The 19,425-nt window shown below is 25.5% G+C and overlaps 1 protein-coding gene across 1 annotated transcript in view; it reads right to left on the bottom strand.

The window, feature by feature from the left end:
- Positions 1–1,337: 1,337 nt before the first annotated feature.
- LOC135927442 (patanin-like phospholipase domain-containing protein atgl-1) overlaps positions 1,338–19,425 on the bottom strand; it is a 33,325-nt gene continuing 15,237 nt past the window's right edge. Inside the window, exons 8-9 of the mRNA XM_065463416.1 lie at positions 2,512–2,631; positions 1,338–2,281 (exon numbers count right to left, since the gene is read on the bottom strand). Coding sequence (XP_065319488.1) covers positions 1,516–2,281; positions 2,512–2,631 — 886 coding nt within the window. The 3' untranslated portion in view covers positions 1,338–1,515. The remainder of the gene's footprint in view (positions 2,282–2,511; positions 2,632–19,425) is intronic.

Below are 19,425 nucleotides of genomic sequence, written 5' to 3'. Positions count from 1 at the left end.
TGCTAATCTTAATTAATCTATCGATATTCGTTTTTAAATTAACTATTCGAAAAGCATTTTTTTACCTATATTAGTTTTATTTTACTTAAAACAATATTTTCTGGAGGAAAGTTCAATCTATTTTTCATTAAATAATAAACAAAACAGGCGCATTTTGGGTCATTCAATCGACAGTTAAAAATGACCTGCTTATTATAATTTTTGTTTATAATATTGACTGTTCTTTTTTTAGATGACCATCATAAAATTTAGAGTGTTTAGATTTTATCATGTAAATTTACCTTTATATCCTAGATAGAAATTTTAGTATACATTTTTTTTAAATGATAGCTCCTAGCACAACCTTTATCGAAATCCTAGTCTCAATAATACAAATAAATTTTTAAAAATATGGTTATTTTTGTTAGAGATCTGCAAATCACGATCCGGCCCGTAACCAAACGAGTTCCGAATCGGGGTCTATTTATAAAAAAAACTTCGGTTCGGGTGGGACGGGCCTAATAAAAAATTTCGGGCATGGCCCGGATTAAATTTACAAGAAACAAAGTGCTAATATTTTATATTTGAAGAATATTTATTTTACAATAAAAAAAACAATTAAATTTTTTATATTTAAATATATTCGGGCCGGGTCGGGCGGTCAAATAATTTTTATTTTGGAGGCTCGGAACAAATAAAAAAATTCGTTTGGGATCGGGCGGACAAATTTTTTAAAATATTTCAGGCTAGGTGGGCTTGGGAAATTAGGCTCAATGCAGATCACTAATTCTTGTGTTGTAGTTTTAATCCTTCCAAAAGCGCTTACATAAAAAAGAATAATCCTTTTTTTAAATTTATTTATAGACTTCCTTAAAATGCAAAGAAAAAATTATAATGATTAATTTATAAATATTTTAAAAATGTTATAATAACTAGTTGGCAAGAGATAATTAATAATTTATTCGAGTTATAGGTTCGTTTTTAAATTTCAAACACGGTTTGATTCCATTTAATATGAAGGTTGAATTCAAATCTAAATAGAAAAATGACCTTCAATTATAAAAAAAAAATCAATTACAAAATTTAATTAAGCTTGATTGCATGTAACATAAAATTGTATAATTTGTCAATATTTACATTACAAAAAATAAAAGGTAAATTTAATTTTTGCCAAAAATAATCCATTAATAAATGTTTTATTTTTATATTATAAAGTATATTATCACAATTAAATGTAAAAAAGTTATACTATATTTCTAAAGATTCCAAAAATTTTAATACTCAATGAATAAATATTATATACCTAAATTTTTACAAATATTATAAATATAAAAAATTTCAACTTTATTTTCCAATGATTAGTTAATCAAAATCGAATACTTTATTGTATCTTATAAATACACCGAATAAATATTATTATATCATTTTTTTACAGATATTACAGATAACGAGATCTATAACATTAATGGGTGCAAACGTCCCTGAAATCATATAATTTTTTTAAATATAGTTTGATGCATTTTAAATACTTTGCTTTTATTCGAAATCCTTGGAAATGATATCTTGGTTTGATATCTTATAATTTTCGTTCATGTTGCTGATATCATAAATTTCGGTAATTTTAACTTTCCCGTCATTGTCATCCAAGTAGTAGTAGGACATAACAGCGTCTTTTTGGGGCAATTTTATGTCGTTGAGAGATAAATCGCTGGCGCTATTGTTGATTATGTGAGGTATGGACGAAAATTTGGCATTGTTTTTATGCGCGAGAAAATTTTCCATTTCCAAACCTTTGAGAGAGCATTCATAATGGCTAAACGAGGGTGTAGCTTTTTCCGACAACATCAAACATGGGAAGGATGAGTAATGATGGGTCGAGCAACCAACATTTCTTTTGGTCTTCAACTCTCTGAGAAGAGAAGGGTGAGAGGATTTGGTTTGGGATTTTTTGGGAGTGTATTCTCTTCCATACCATGAAGCTCTCCTCAACAACTCATTTTTGGAAACAGATCCATTGATGACGTCATGACTCGGTTCACCTTCGAAGGAAGCGATAGTTAGCATAGAAGGATCGTTGATAAGGTTGGACGATAGCTCACACTTGAGCGACACAAAAGGAGGGGGCTGTGTGGTATTGCGGCATGAAATATCATAGTAAAACTTTTCGTCCATTTTGTCAATAATCTTAGGATCACCAAAAATCGTGGCATGGGCATTGATTTTATCTATTTCACCAGCCTTTAAAGATGCCTTGTAGTCGTCGTAGTAGGTCTCTTGGGAAACAGCGATTTCACACGTTAAACTAACCGATTCCAGGTATTCAAATAATATTCGTCAAAAATATGTTAAAGAAAAAAAAATAGAGGCGCCGTAAAAAATTTCGATATCTTGGTTAGTGGTGAAATCAATGCCCATTTATTCCTTTAATAATATACCTCATAATTAACTAACGCATTTTATAAATTAAAGAAAATACAATGATAAAAATTAAGTGCAATATAATTCTTAATTGAAAACACATTTATTAAAAACCTGGCTTTGGCTTCTGGTTTTTGATCGCATATTTTTTTTAAAAAGAGCCTGAGTAAAGGAACAAAATGGCTAAAGATCCACGCCATATCTCCGGGTAAATAAGGAATCCAATCTAAAAATCTTTAATCAATTTAAATAAGTATACATTATATAATCTTGTCAAAAAATTATTTTAATAAGGATACTGAACTCATTTAATTTAAGTGATATAAATAAACACAAATTATTAGTGATAGGTTGGGGCAAAATCTTTAAAAAAATATTATTTTAGATTTGATTTAAAATTTACATTGGCTAAGATGATTAAAGTGTATTTCGAAGAACAAGAATAAATTTAGTTATTCTATTTTACACTACATATTATTCGTATATAGTACAATGAATTAGCGTTGTCATATTGAATTGAATTAATATTTATACTTTGAAGACAGATTCATATTTTGTTATATTAAATTGAATTGATATATTACTTAGGAGGACCAATAAACTAATTCGTGTATCATTTAAACTGTCAATAGCAACTCAAATGACTTAGTTTACAATCTTGGCTTGTGATAGTGACGTCGGATATAATTATTATTGATAAATTTAGGTATTAAGCGTTAGCCTATATATACATTCTTTTCTATTAAAAAACAGGTAACTTTAAACGGTTCTAACCGAGTTTATCCGCCACCAAACAAAACTTAAAATTTTAAATACGAAAGATAAAATGGCAAGATAAGTATTATCTCCAAAAATTATAACATCGAAATTCCTTTTTAACTAAAATACTACTTTTTTTAAAAAACATACTCCAATATATAGAAAATGTAAGAGCTAAAGCTATTATGGCCTAAATATATTTTTAAAAACCTCAAAATTTCAAAACTTTCCTAACTTTATAAAAGAAATTTCTTGAAGATTGTGAACGCTTTAGAAGGGAATGACGAAAAATTAAAATTCCATGTCCAGCAGCAATTAATGTTTATAATAAAAGGTAATGTAGATTTAAAGGACTGGTTGATTGCCTTATACCATATACAAGTTAGATCATGAAAATGGTATCATCGCATAGTCCATATATTGGAAATGATGCTGATTAATTCATGGCTATTATATAGACGGGATTATGTAGTGCTAAAATTTAAATTTCCGTAGCAGAAGTACTATATAAATGCAGTACGAATCCTGGTACAAAAATAAGGATCAATTCAAACGAAATATATAGGAAAATCCGATGCCTTGGATGTAAATTTGTTACTAAAATGATTTGTACAAAATGTTGTGTAGCAGTTTTACACCAAAAAACGTGATTAAAATTATTCCAAGATAATAAAAATGTGAAATATTTTGTCTTTTATTTTATATTTAGTTTGATTAAAAAAAAATAGTTACACGCATTGTGTATTTAAATACACACATTGAAAAAAATTTGAGAGATTTTGGGGAAATATAAATAAAATTTAATATATAATTATGAGTTTCAGAAATGCTAATTAAAGACGATTATTTGTTCATTATGTTATTTTTTTCAATTAGAGAATAAATAAATATATAAAATTATTATTATTGATATTGGTAACAGTAGTATGGTTAGGGCCAAAATGAGGTTTCGGTGCATTTCTGCTAAAAAGACACATTAATCTGATAGGATTGAATACAATTGGGGTTCAATTAATTAAGATGCAAAATAAACATTAATTAATACCACTCTGTCTCATAAAAAAAACGGTCATCTTTAATTAATCCTGACAAATAAATTTTGAATTTTTTAGATGAGCTTTTAGGAAATTACAGTATAATCTTCTATTTTAGAGCTGTACCGATCCACAAATTTTTCATCGATCCGATATTAATAAAAACTGATCCGATATTATTATTAATTTTCTTACCATCTATCTTTGAATCAATGACATAAAAATATCAATATTTCTATTTCTTATTTAAAACAATGTTCATGGATGAAGTAGTATTGTTAAGAAGATTCATTTGGCTGATTTTTAAAAGGGGTAAAATCAAGATTTTAGCCAATATTACCTAATTTCGCCAATAGAAGCACAAACCTTTCTGCCCTATGTGGACAAAATAAGTATTGATTAATTTACTTTTGGCCAAAATCTTGAGTAACCTTTTAAAATTGGCTAAATTGAGCCGTTAACAACATCTGCTGAATAACTAGTTAGATATTTTAAAATAATTTTCTTGTTGCAGATAATATAACAAAAAATAGTGCAAAATTTTCAACTATTAAACACAAATAAATTGTATATTTGTTCCTTTCATATTATTTATAAAATAAATAACCAAAAACAATAAAAAATATAGAATCGATTTTTAAAAAAATATTGCATGGGCACAGCCCTACTTTATTTATATATAAAAGAAGCAAATATTTTCTTTTAGCCGAAAGTATTCAATAAAAAAGGATCATAATATAAATTTATAAATTAAAAACAAGTTTTAAAATTTAATTATCTCATTGTTTTCTTGAATAATTAGAATTATTTTAAATATAAAATGGGTCTCTGGTGCTATTTTATGCTCCATCTGTTAAATATATATCTGCAAATTTGCATTTGTAAAAAACAAGCTTTCGTAGCTCTTTCTTAATTTCCCATATGTTTCTTATTGATTAAAGTCAAGAAGTGGAAGACTATTTCAATATCTGGATTCTATTATTGCAATTTTTGTGAATTTTGATAAAGGTATCGGACTTTTGAAACGTGTATTTTTCCTTCTGATAAAAAAGGCATATTTCGTTTAAGGTATTCCTTAGTAGTTTAAAATATAACAATGCCATCAGTAAATCACAATACTTCTCCGTTCATATCATATAATGTAATCTCAATAATTATATATTTGGGAATTTTTCAGCCTGTTTTATTTAATTTAATTTTTCTTTCTTCAAGGTTACTACTAGCTAGTGCATTCTTTTCAAATCCTTAATCGCAAATCAGTGGATTCCATATTCGTATATCTAATTCAAATGTTTAATTGACCAATTAAGTTTTTGCTTTTTCGAAGGCTTATAAAATATATTAAATATAAACTAAATAATTAACTAAAGTATTTGTCATAAAATAGATAACCCATTATATAGATACTTATATTATAAGTGAGTTAAGAGAAAAAAAATTTGAATTACACTAATTTGAGATATCTGGAGTTTTCTAAGTCTTTTTAAAACTATTATGAACTAGAATTCTATCATTTAAGCATTTTCTTCGTAACTCTCCTCAACAATGAGTAAGTGTGCTATTTGATCTTTGAATGCTATCTTGAACTCTATATCTATAAAAAATTTTAGATAAGCGGCAATTTTTATTTGCGCTTTCCCTCTATGTGTGCAACAATGCTAACTAATAAGTAAATGCCTTTCAACGTTTTATTAGAGGCCAGAAGAATGATATTAGGAAAAAGTTAAGTTTTGTATTATTTAAATAATATTGATGATTTTTAATAAAATTTAAATGAAGGATAGATTTGCTAGAAATAATATAAAAACTTCACATTTGATGTGGTCGTTTTTTACGGTCATGTTCTACTTTTTATCTTGTCATAATACTAAAATGGGTGGAGAAAAATAAATGTTTCAAATTTTTTAATATTAGTAAAAGATGGCATATTGTATTCTTTTTAAATTTTTTAAAATAATGCATGAAAAAATTAATATGATCATTTCTGATTGTAGCAGAGTAGTATATAATTCAGGGGCATGCAGAGTTACCATTTTCACAGTCCGGCCCGGATTTGAATAAAAAAAATTGGTATTTAAAAAATAATTTTCCTCCCAGATTTCTTTAATCATTTTTTTAGGCCAAGGTGAAAATTTTTAACGGCCTTGGTTTTAAAAATCTGATATAATTAAGATACCACAAACAACTTGCAATTATAATATTAAAATATTAGCAATATTTGTCAACTTTACAAAACGTTTTTAATATATTTATATGAGTGAGGAAATTTAAATAACATTTTGTCTTATTTTTATATCAATATTTAAAGTTTTAAAAGATATATTATAGATTTTATATATATTTATTTTTTGAATGTTTGCGAAATAACAATTAGAGCTCCAATTAAAAGTAGCCTTGAGCTTAAAACTTAAATTGAAGGACTTTTTAAATATTCGTAAATTTTTAATAATTTAAGTTAGTCTCTCAATTAGTGTTGTTAAAAAGTCGAGTTCTTACGACTTGCGACTCGAGTCGTAAAAAACGGCTCCGACTCAAGCCGATCAAGGAGCCGCATGAGTCGGCTCACTTAGTGGGCTCAGAGGGTAGCTTGAGTTTATTTTAAATTTAGAGCCAAAAATTATTTTTATGTTATTGAGAAATTTTAAATAATAATGTAGAATTTTATTTATTTATTTTTAGTAAAATAATTTATTTTATTTATATTTTATTTAATGCAAATAATATGTTTTGATTTGATTATAAAAAAATGGATTTATTTATTTGATTTTTTTTTAAATAAAAAAAAATTAATATTTTTGAGCTAAAAATTTTAAGCAAAAAATATTTTTGAAACATATTTTGCTGATTTTTTGAAGAAATTTTATTCTTTTGTTTTATCATAAAATTTTATTCTTTTTTTAATTATATCATAAATAAATAATCTTTTAGGTCAAATCTTCTATAGTTTTTTTATATTATTTTTATAAATATATCTATATTTTAAGTTTATTATTAGAGGTGGCTTTTTCTAAATATTTTTTTAATAAATATATTTATATTTTAAGAATATTAAAAGAGGTGGTTTTTCTTTTTCTAAATAATTTTTTTTTTAAATATATCTAAATTTTAAGTATATTAAAAGATGGTTTTTCTAAATTATTTTTTTATTAATATTTATGTCAAACTTTTTTTTAATGCGACAATTGTCATATGCGTTATTTTTTAAGATTTTTGAAATTTTTGGACACAAAAGGGTTATAATATAATTTATATTGTAAAGATATTATATTATAAATTCAATGAAGATGTTCCCTGGAAAAATGATAATTATCATAATAGGTAGGTATATTTTTGAACATATAAGATTTTTTTGTGACGCTAATGGGCAAAAATATGTTTCTTTAACAGGTAAAATTTAATGTAGATGTACCCTAGATAAATGACAATTGTCATAATCATTGTTTTTAAAGTTTTTTAAATTTTTTTGACGTAAATAGGCTAAAATAAACATTGCTAACATGTCTAAATAAAACTTTAGTGAAGATGTACCCTAGATGACAATTGTCATAATCGTTGTTTTTAAAGTTTTTCGAATTTTTTTGACGTAAAAGGGCTAAAATAAACATTGCTAACATGTTTAAATAAAATTTTAGTGAAGATGTACCTTAGATAAGTGACAATTGTCATAATCGTTGTTTTTAAAGTTTTTCGAATTTTTTTAACGTAAATGGGCTAAAATAAGCATTGCTAACATGTTTAAATAAAATTTAAGTGAAGATGTACCCTAGATAAGTGACAATTGTCATAATCGTTGTTTTTAAAGTTTTTCGAATTTTTTTGACGTAAATGGGCTAAAATAAGCATTGCTAACATGTTTAAATAATATTTTAGTGGAGATGTACCCTAGATAAGTGACAATTGTCATAATCGTTGTTTTTAAAGTTTTTCGAATTTTTTTGACGTAAATGGGCTAAAATAAGCATTGCTAACATGTTTAAATAATATTTTAGTGGTAATGTACCCTAGATAAGTGACAATTGTCATAATCGTTGTTTTTAAAGTTTTTCGAATTTTTTTGACGTAAATGGGCTAAAATAAGCATTGCTAACATGTTAAAATAAAATTTAAGTGAAGATGTACGATAGATAAGTGACAATTGTCATAATCGTTGTTTTTAAAGTTTTTCGAATTTTTTTGACGTAAATGGGCTAAAATAAGCTTTGCTAACATGTTTAAATAAAATTTTAGTGAAGATGTACCATAGATAAGTGACAATTGTCATAATCGTTGTTTTTAAAGTTTTCCGAATTTTTTTGACGTAAATGGGCTAAAATAAGCATTGCTAACATGTTTAAATAAAATTTTAGTGGAGATGTACCATAGATAAGTGACAATTGTCATAATCGTTGTAATTTATATACATTCTTAAATTAATTGTTTAATAGGTATATAAAATAAATTGATTTAAACAAACGAATATATAAAATATAAGTTTTATTTATATGAATAAAATTATAATTCATGCTAAACATTTACTTTTTAATTAATTAAACAATTTGATATATAAATGCCATAATAACAACACGCGAGCTTAAATTAACATGATTAAAATCTATATTTTTATCGATTTGCATCAATAAAATTATAAAATAATGATTATGACAATTGTCACTTATCTAGGGTACATCTTCACTGAAGGTTTATTTAGATATGTTAGCAATACTTATTTTAGCCTATTTAAGTCAAAAAATTAAAAAAACTTTAAAAATAATTATTATGACAATTGTTACTTTTCTAGGGTACATCTTCACTGAAATTATAATAAGACATGTTAGCAATACTTATTTTAGCCTATTTACGTCAAAAACTTTAAAAATAACTATTATGACAATTGTCACTTATCTATGGTACATCTCCACTAAAATTTTATTTAATCATGTTAGCAATGCTTATTTTAGCCCTTTTACGTCAAAAAAATTCGAAAAACTTTAAAAACAACGATTATGACAATTGTCACTTATCTAGGGTACATCTTCACTTAATTTTATTTAAACATGTTAGCAATGCTTATTTTAACCCATTTACGTCAAAAAAATTCGAAAAACTTTAAAAACAACGATTATGACAATTGTCACTTATCTATGGTACATCTCCACTAAAATTTTATTTAAACATGTTAGCAATGCTTATTTTAGCCCATTTACGTCAAAAAAATTCGAAAAACTTTAAAAACAACGATTATGACAATTGTCATTTATCTATGGTACATCTCCACTAAAATTTTATTTAATCATGTTAGCAATGCTTATTTTAGTCCATTTACGTCAAAAAAATTCGAAAAACTTTAAAAACAACGATTATGACAATTGTCACTTATCTATGGTACATCTCCACTAAAATTTTATTTAATCATGTTAGCAATGCTTATTTTAGCCCATTTACGTCAACAAAATTCGAAAAACTTAAAAACAACGATTATGACAATTGTCACTGAAATAAAATTTAAAAAAATTTTTTGTTTGCTAATAATAAAATATTAACATTAAATATAAATAAAATAAATTATTTCACTAAAAATAAATAAATAAAATTCTACATTATTATTTAAAATATCTAATAACATAAAAATAAATTTTGACTCTAAATTTAAATTAAACTCAAGCTAACCTCTGAGTCCACTAAGTGAGCCGACTAAGCGAGCCGACTAAATGAGTCGACTAATGCGGCTCATTTAGTTGACTCGAGTCTGAGCCGTTTTATCGACTAGAAACTAGGCTCGAGTCGTAGCTAAGTCGACTCGGCTTAGCCGTTTAACAACACTACTCTCAATATATTAAAGAACTACGGGCCCGAAAATTTTCTTATATGATTTTAAAATAAATTTAAATTTATTCAATTAACTGGGAAATTATATAATGGATCATTTAGCATTCATTTTCAATTTCTCTTTAAAACAATTTACAAAATACAAAAATATTTTAAAGTATTAAAATTCTGGCAGGGATTAAAGTAATTAAAATTTCAAAAATCCAGGCCAGTGTAAAGTTGCAAAGGTGGTAGAGGTAACAAACCAATTAATCTCATTTTAAAATTAAATGGACTAGAAGGTTTAAATTTTATTCTAATATAGCTTTTATTAGTATGCATCTATAGGTAAAAAATCTTTTGAAATAATTAATTATTAAAAATTGTATTTAAGAAATAAAATTTTGATGCCAAATTTATAGATTTTTACATGACAAAATTTTAATTTTCATTAAGTTATATAATCATTTATATATAGTTAAATGTTATAGAAAAGTTTTAACCCTCTTTTATAATTTGAGAAAGTTGTATGAGTATATGCCTAGATTTTCTATCATGATTAATCAATTTAGAGCTAGCAGGGCTTGATAAACCATAACGTTAAATATGGCAGTTAATATGAAAAAAATATTTCAAAATCTTGGAAAGAAAATTTTATGACTGTGTGGTATTCTGGATTTATGCCAAGAAAATCTTAAGATCCCTATTTATATGTCCAAAATGTTTATTAATTTAACCAAAATTAAGTTTCAATTTTTATATATATAGATTAAATTTAAAAGTAATATATTTTGAACAATAAAATTAAGTTTCAATTTTTATATATAAATAGATTAAATTTAAAAGTAATATATTTTGAACAATAAAATTATTTTTAGTTGTTTTTTTAGATATATGAATCAATACGGTATTGATTCATATATCTAAAAAACAAAGCGTTATAGCCTATTTTGTAAAAACGGTTCGACTAGCTCCGGTTTACCCTACTCTATATAAAAATGCAATCTATTAGTTAACTTTAAAGTTAAGAAAGAAAGAAGCATTATTTTTCTAAAAAAGCTAGGGATATGGAAGAAAAAAACATAGCCATCGGTAAATGTTTAATTATTATATTTTAATAATAAGACGTCTTTAGGGATATAAGTGTAGGCAAATATTACTAAAACAATATTTGGTGCATTTGTCACATATATTATAGGGTTTTATTAAGCGGAAACTAAACCTCCTTGCATTTTATTTTTGCCCCCTTGTCAAATTTGGCAACTTTTGATAGGGCTGAGAGCCCCCAAATTAAAAAAAAGAAACTTAGAAGGTGTAAATTTGAGTTATTAAATAATATTTTAAAAATATTATTAGAGATCTGCAGGCCCGGCTCAAACCCCCCCCCCCCCCCTAAATACACAGGCCAGGCCGTATATTTTAAAACTAAATATTTGAAATCGCCATTATTAGCTATAAAAATCAAAAATAAATATATATTTTAAGAAACGGGACGGGCCTGGAAATTTTTTTTGAAAAACAATCCAGGCTTGGGCCGGGCTTGCAAATGATACCTCTACAGGTCTCTGATTTTTTTCATTTATATATTTCTAATTTTCTAAATTATATTGATTAAAATATTTTTTCTATAAGATTTTCCTTATAAAAAATAATTATTCATTATCATTTTTTCCTTTAATCTTAAACCTATTTTTAATAAAATATACTAATATTATGATTATCATTCATGTATAAAATAGTTTTTTTTCTCAAATATAAAGTTAGAAAATTTATTATGCAAAATATAAAAAAATTAATTTTAAAAAAAATCAAATTATGCTTCTACACATTTTTAGTTCTGAACTTTAAGGCATTCCCCTGATATATGGAACAGAGACTAAATAATATTTTAAAATAAGGATACCCATGGCTAAAATGAAAATGTAGCAAGAAAGAAATAAAGGCATTCATTCACATTGCGGAAGATGATAAAGATAGAATTATTATATTGATGAGTTAGAGAAAAACAAAAATTAATAGTATAGCACCATAATACCAATGTTCACAAAGTGGTAGAGATATTTTAAAAAAAGGCTAAGCGAGAATCGAATCCTAAGGTGAAGCCAACACTGACGGTTTATTGTATTGGTTAATGCAAATTTAATAGTGCTTTATGAGCATGGAAAGCTTTTAGAATTTCAAAAAAATGTCATTGATTTGGGTCTACTTTGAATTCAAGTTTATCTTATACAAACATATTACAATTATTGCTAGAGACAGGGCAAAGATTAAAAGCTCAATGAAAAAGATGTTCCAAAATTATTATTGATAAAGAAATGAAGTAAATATTAATAGCAATAAATGTAAATTCTTACTTGATGAATCAAATTTTTACATTAAATGCAGGGTTGGCATCTCGGTCAATTGACCGGAGGAGTATTTGACTGGTCAAATACTCTAAAATATTAATGGCGGATAAATATTTTGATATAATTAACTAGTATGCATTAAAAGCATGTTTATCAATCTTATTATTTTTTTATTAAAATATAAATATGTAATTTTTCTAAATATAGTAATATTTTTAGTTATTTTTTTGCCTAATCATTGCCGTTTCTCGCCTTCTTTATTTTTTTCAATTCATTTTTCTTAAAAAAAATAAAAATACCCGATTTATTATAATCATAATATAATTTTTTCATTCTTATTTTTTAATAAATTTAAATTTTATTTAATATTTAGCCGAGTATAAATTATATTAATTCTCATTTGTTTTACTTACACTTGCTATATTTGGTTTTTAAAATTAATTTTCATTTTAATTGTTCTGGTCAGATTTATGGAATATTATTCAATTCTGGTAAAAAGTTTATTATATTATATTTATAATATTAAGAAATTTTGGAATAATTGGTCGATAATTATAAAATAGTTAAGATTGATTAACTTTACAAAAATTAAAATCATTTTTTGTTAAATTTTAATATATTAGGGATTATGGTCAAACCAAAGCATCATGTTTGGAAACATTTTCAAGAAGTACGCGATGGTAAATCAGTTAAAGCGGTGTGCAAGTTTTGCAAGATGTCCTATATCACCCACGTTGATAGAATGGTCAAACATTTATTAAGCAGCTGTACTATGTGCCCTGTTATAATTAAGGAAAAATTTTATTCAAATTCCAAAATATCAACCTCTACAAAAAATATCACAAATGTAATTTGTAATACTTCTAAGTCTAACTCTAATGAAGAATTGGGTGAAATTAGTGAGAATGATTATCAAATGAACAATATTTTGTGACTCAGGAGAATTTGATTCCATTATTTCTAATCAATCTACAAGCAAGGCGATTAAATATAAATCTCAATCTTGTATAACCGGTTTCATAGATAGAATTAATCCCAAAGAAAAAAATGAGCTGGATCAATTGTTTGCAAAGGCTGTATATGCGAGCAATTTACCTTTCCACATCACTGAAAATCCCTACATCCAAGAATTTTTTAAAAAAATACGTCCTATTTACACATTACCCAGGAGAAGGCAGCTGGCTGGATATCTTCTAGACAAAGCGTCAGGTGATATGGAGGTGAGAGTTGCAGATATAATAGATAAAGCTCCTTACTTATCAATTGTATCAGATGGCTGGAGCAACATTAGAAACGAGAGTATTATTAATTTTATGGTGATGACGCCTGTTCCAGTGTTCTACAAATTTCTAAATACTGAGGAAAATCGCCATACGGCAGATTATATTGCCCAGGAATTTAAAAATGTAATTCATGAATTGAATCCGGTAAAAGTATATTCTTTAGTTACTGATAATGCCGCTAACATGAAAGCAGCCTGGAGAATTCTAAAATCTGAATCTATTTATAATCATATACAATGTTATGGTTGTGCAGCGCATACATTGCAGTTATTCTTTCACGATTTTGAACGATTGGACGCCTTCAGTGACCATATTTCAATAATTAAAAAAATTGTTAAATTTTTCAAGAATAAACACATACCAGCTGCAGTATTTTCCCGTAATAAGAATCTTCATGGCATACCATCTACATTAAGTACAATTAGCCAAACAAGATGGGCATCGTCAATAAAATGTATGGAGCAAATTCAAATATGCAAGAAAGCTCTAAAAGCATCAGTTGTTGAAGAAGCTGTTTGTGATAATTGTCCCATAGAAATTACCAATAATATATTAAACGAAGAATTTTGGACGAAAAATTTAAAATTTTTAGCTATACTCCAACCTTTAGCTACCTCATTGTTGAAAGTGCAAGGGGATAAATGTACTTTGGCCCAAGTAAAAAACGAGATGCTTAATTGGAAAAACACATAATACAATCATGCCATGATTCTATATTTTCTCCATCTCAAGAAAAAAAAATTAAGGTTATGTTTGAAAAGAGAAAAACTGATATAAATACATGTGCTCACAATGCTGCTTATTTATTGTACCCCCAATATCAAGGGGAGCATCTTACTAATACTGAATTTGATGAAGCATGTAATATAATACAAGAATTGGGTATTTTACAAGGTGGTGATAATCAAAATATTTTGAGTAATATAGTAAATTTCAGAAGCAAAAGCGGTATATTTAATAGCCATAATATGTGGAAAGTTGTAACTTCCATAAGAAACAATCAAATTTCGGCCTCAAGTTGGTGGAATGCATTTTGCCCACCTTGCCCATTAAGAGAAGTCGCTAATATTTTACTAACATTTCCTAGTTCGACTTCTTCTAAAAGAAATTGGTCGGTTTGGGGCAATATTCACACGAAAAACAGAAATAGATTAAAGGCTTCTACAGCAGGAAAATTAGTAAGAGTGTATCATAATTTAAGATTGATTAAAAATATTAAAGAAAATAATGATATTGAATATGAATCGGAACAAGACTCTGCCACGGAGGGTGAAACATTGACTATAGAATGAATTAAAAAATATTATGATATTTATTATTATACATAGATTTATTATAATATTATATAAATGCAACATAAAGTTAATATTGGTGTAAAAAACATTTATTTGAATTTGACCATATTTGACCGTATTTGACCGGTCAAATATCGGTCAATTGACCGAATTGTATTTGACCGGTCAAATGCACACCCTGATTAAATGTAGCTTGTCAATTCCAGTAAAGCAATATATTTTTATTAATTTTCGCTCTAGGATTTTTATCCTCTCCCTTTAAGGCTTTACAACTGATTTTTTACAATAAAATTAAATAAGTATTAAATCTGATTATATAAGAAGCAAATGTAATATGGGGAAAACATTTCAGAGTAGCTATCTTTTAAGCAGCAGAAGTATGTTAAACCAAATATTATGGTCTTTGGCGGGTTTCAGAAAATTTTCCCAAATGCGTGGACCTGGCTTGGGAATTTTTTTAATATTAGGCATAGGTGTAATATTTAACATAGAATATTTATATGTCCCTCAGATAAAAGCTAATTTAAATATATTTTTATTCAAAAATAGTATTCACTCTTAGTCTAAATGGGTTGGCCTTTGTTTGAAGTAGGGGTGAGCTGGGTTAAAATAGATGTGGTTTTTAGAGATTTACCTATCTCCAGGTTTGGGAAATTTTTGAAAATTACTATGGGTTAGCCAGGCTTGAGAATTTTTTTTTTTTATTATATTGGGCTGATCTTGGGGAATATTTTTCAAAATTATTATGAGCTTGGATGCTTGAGAATTTTTTTATTATTAACTATGGATCAGACATTGGCCTAAAACAAATTTTTTGCAGGCCTGGACTCGGCCTGATCAAAAAACCAAGGCCCATGAAAATCTGATTTTGATTGTATTTTTAAATTCATTATGATTAATTTAATGTTTTATTTTAGTTCTCAACTACCAAAATTATTATGATCTTTCATTGGGCTTGGAAGATTTTTTCAAAATTATTATGGCTTTGTACTTTGCCTGGGAATTTTTAATATTAAATATTAGGTATAAGTGATCAGTAATATTTAACAAATAATATTGGTATTATCAAGTAAAAGCTTTAAATTTATTTTTACTCAAACCATAGTATTTACACTTAGTTTTAATAGATTGAATCTGGCCTGAAGTGGTGGGGGGGGGAGTAGAAAGATTAAAAATTGGATATTATTTTTCATTATGATTAATTTAATGTTTTATTTTAGTTCTCAACTACCAAAATTATTATGATCTTTCATTGGGCTTGGAAGATTTTTTCAAAATTATTATGGCTTTGTACTTTGCCTGGGAATTTTTAATATTAAATATTAGGTATAAGTGATCAGTAATATTTAACAAATAATATTGGTATTATCAAGTAAAAGCTTTAAATTTATTTTTACTCAAACCATAGTATTTACACTTAGTTTTAATAGATTGAATCTGGCCTGAAGTGGTGGGGGGGGGGGGAGTAGAAGATTAAAAATTGGATATTATTTTCAAATAACAGGTAACAACTAGCATAAAGAAAATTCTCATTCCCCATCATTTTTGACAGGCCATCTACTAGTATTATTATAATTATGAAATGAAATATGGCTATATTTTAAAAATGATTTATTTATCTGATGTTTTTTTAATAAAAAAAAAGATTTACTGCTTTTGTTAAAATTACTAAGCAAAAAATATTTTTTGAAGTTCAATAAGATTTTTGAACATATTTTGATTTAATAATAATTTTAAATCTTCGTTGTAAATAAATATTTTTTGATAATTTCATTTGCGAATTTTATTATAAATAAACAATCTTTTATATATTTTTGTATTAATTTTGTAAAATTAACTATTTTTTAAAAAAATATTTATATTAAACTTTTTAAGGATAATATTTTTATGTGGCAATTGTCATATTCATTATTTTAAGATTTTTTAAATTTTTTGACAAAAAAGGGTAAAAATATAATTTATATTGTAAAGATGTTAAATATAAATTCAATGAAGATGTTCCTTGGGAAAATGACAATTATCATAATCGATATTTTTAAACATATTAGATTTTTTTATACTAATGGACAAAAATATGTATTTTTAACATGTTAAATTAAAATTTCAATTATGATGTACTATATAAAAAAATTGTTATAATCGTTATTTTTTAAAGTTTTTTGATGCAAATGGGCATAAATATAGATTAACATGTTAAATTAAAAATTTAGTGAAAATGTACCATAGATAAGTGACAGTTATCCTAATCATTATTTTTAAAGTTACTTGAATTTTTTTGATGCAAAAATGTAAAAATATAGATTGTAAACATGTTAAATTAAAATTTCATAAAGATGCACCATAGAAAGTGAATTGGCATAATCGTTATTTTTAAAGTTTTTTGAGGCAAATGGGTTAAAATATATATTGTAATCTTTTACCATGTTTATAAAATTCAAAATCTTAACATTAAATTTATAGGATGTTGATTGTATCATATCATATTGATAAATAATATTCATATGGTTAATTCTTTTCATAAAATTCTAACCCTGAATTCAGACTAAGCACGATTTCGCCGTGAGTATAATTTTTTCTGCTAACTGTGAATGCTGGGTTATACATTTTAATAGATGTTGAATTAAAATTAATTAATTAAAGGAATAAGATTGTAGAATTTAACATGAGTTAAAACCCTCTTTAGTAATCATTATGCATATTTTTATCACAATTTAAGCAGGATAAAAGGGACAAGAATTATGAGTATAAAAATTACCATTTGTTTTTTGTTTCGCCAAATGGTAATGGTACCAACACATTTCTTAAAAAAAAATAAGAAAGTTAAAGAACGAAGATTGTGATAATTGTCAATTTTCTGAATTATTTCAATAAAATAATTACAAAATATCTTTTATCGAATGATTTCTTATAAAAATATTGGAAAACTTTAAAAATAACGATTAGGATAATTGTCACTTTCCTATATCTTCAAGAAATTTTAATTTGACATTTTTACAATCTATATTATAACCCATTTGGGTCAAAAAACTTTAAAAATAACGATTATGACAATTGCCACTTATCTAGGAAACATCTTCAATGAAATTTTATTTTAACATGTTAGCAATTGCCCATTTGTGTCAAAAAAAAAATCAAATAACTTTAAAAATAACGATTGTGGCAATTGTCACTTTTCTATGGTGCATCTTCGTGAAATTTTAATTTAACATGTTTAGAATCTATATTACCCATTTGCTTCAAAAAAATTAAAAATAACAATTATGACAATTGTTAATTATCTATGGTACATCTTCACTATATTTTTATTTAAACATGTTAGCAATACTTATTTTAGCACATTCACGTCAAAAAAATTTAAAAATAACAATTATGACAATTGTTAATTATCTAGGGTACATCTTCACTGATTTTTATTTAAACATGTTAGCCATACTTATTTTAGCCCATTTACGTCAAAAAACTTTAAAATAACGATTATAATAATTGTCACTTATCTATGGTATTAAATTTTTAATTTAACATATTTACAGTCTATAATTTTACCCATTTGCGTCAAAAAAATTTAAAAATAACGATTATGACAATTGTCACTAGGATACATTTTAATTGAAATCTTAATTTAACATGTTAAAAATACATATTTTTGCCCATTAACATCAAAAAAAATTAATATGTTTAAAAATACCGATTATACTAATTGTCATTTTTCCAGGGAACAACTTCATTGAATTTATAATTTAACATCTTTACAATATAAATTATATTTTTACCCTTTTGTGTCAAAAAATTTCAAAATTCTTAAAAAATAAATATGATAATTGTCACATTAAAATATTATCCTTAAAAGAGTTTAATATAAATATTTTAAAAAAAAATTATTTAGAAAAAGCCATCTCTTCTAATATACTTAAAAAAATAGATAATTTTACTAAATGATAAAAAAAAATTATAAAAGATTTCACCTAAAAGATTATTTATTTATAATAAAATTCACAAAAAAATTCCTCAAAAAAGATTTAAAATTCTTATTAAATCAAAATATGCATAATATCTAATATATAATCTCCATAATCAAAATATGATCATTTTCGTATCTTCCTAATGTATTTAAAATCTAAGGAGACTATATAGTGTGTCACTTTTTTGCTCTCTACGAAAGTCGAACCACAAACCTCCCGTTTCAAAGTCGTATGTTTTAAGCATGCACCAACTTGAATATAATTAAATTTAAAATACTAATTATATATTAATAGCTAATATTTTTAAAATTCTGCCATTTATTACCATACTAGCTGATAGCCCGTCAAGAATGACGGGGAATCCGAATTTTCTTATTTATCTAATGATGGATGAATAATAAATTTTCCTATTTTTACTCAAAACTCATCTAGCAAGAATATATTTTTTATATTATATATTACAAATACAAATGAATAAAAATTTAGTTTAAAAGATTTTTTTATTCACATAAATTAAAATACTAACCATACACTTCATAATCATAATTTAATTTATAAAAAATATG

Source organism: Gordionus sp. m RMFG-2023, chromosome 3 (assembly GCF_954871325.1).
Source record: "Gordionus sp. m RMFG-2023 chromosome 3, tfGorSpeb1-WG-v2, whole genome shotgun sequence".
In the NCBI taxonomy this organism is placed as follows: domain Eukaryota; kingdom Metazoa; phylum Nematomorpha; class Gordioida; order Chordodea; family Parachordodidae; genus Gordionus; species Gordionus sp. m RMFG-2023.
Note: the sequence above shows the minus strand (reverse complement) of the source record. Positions and strands in the feature narration are given on the sequence as shown.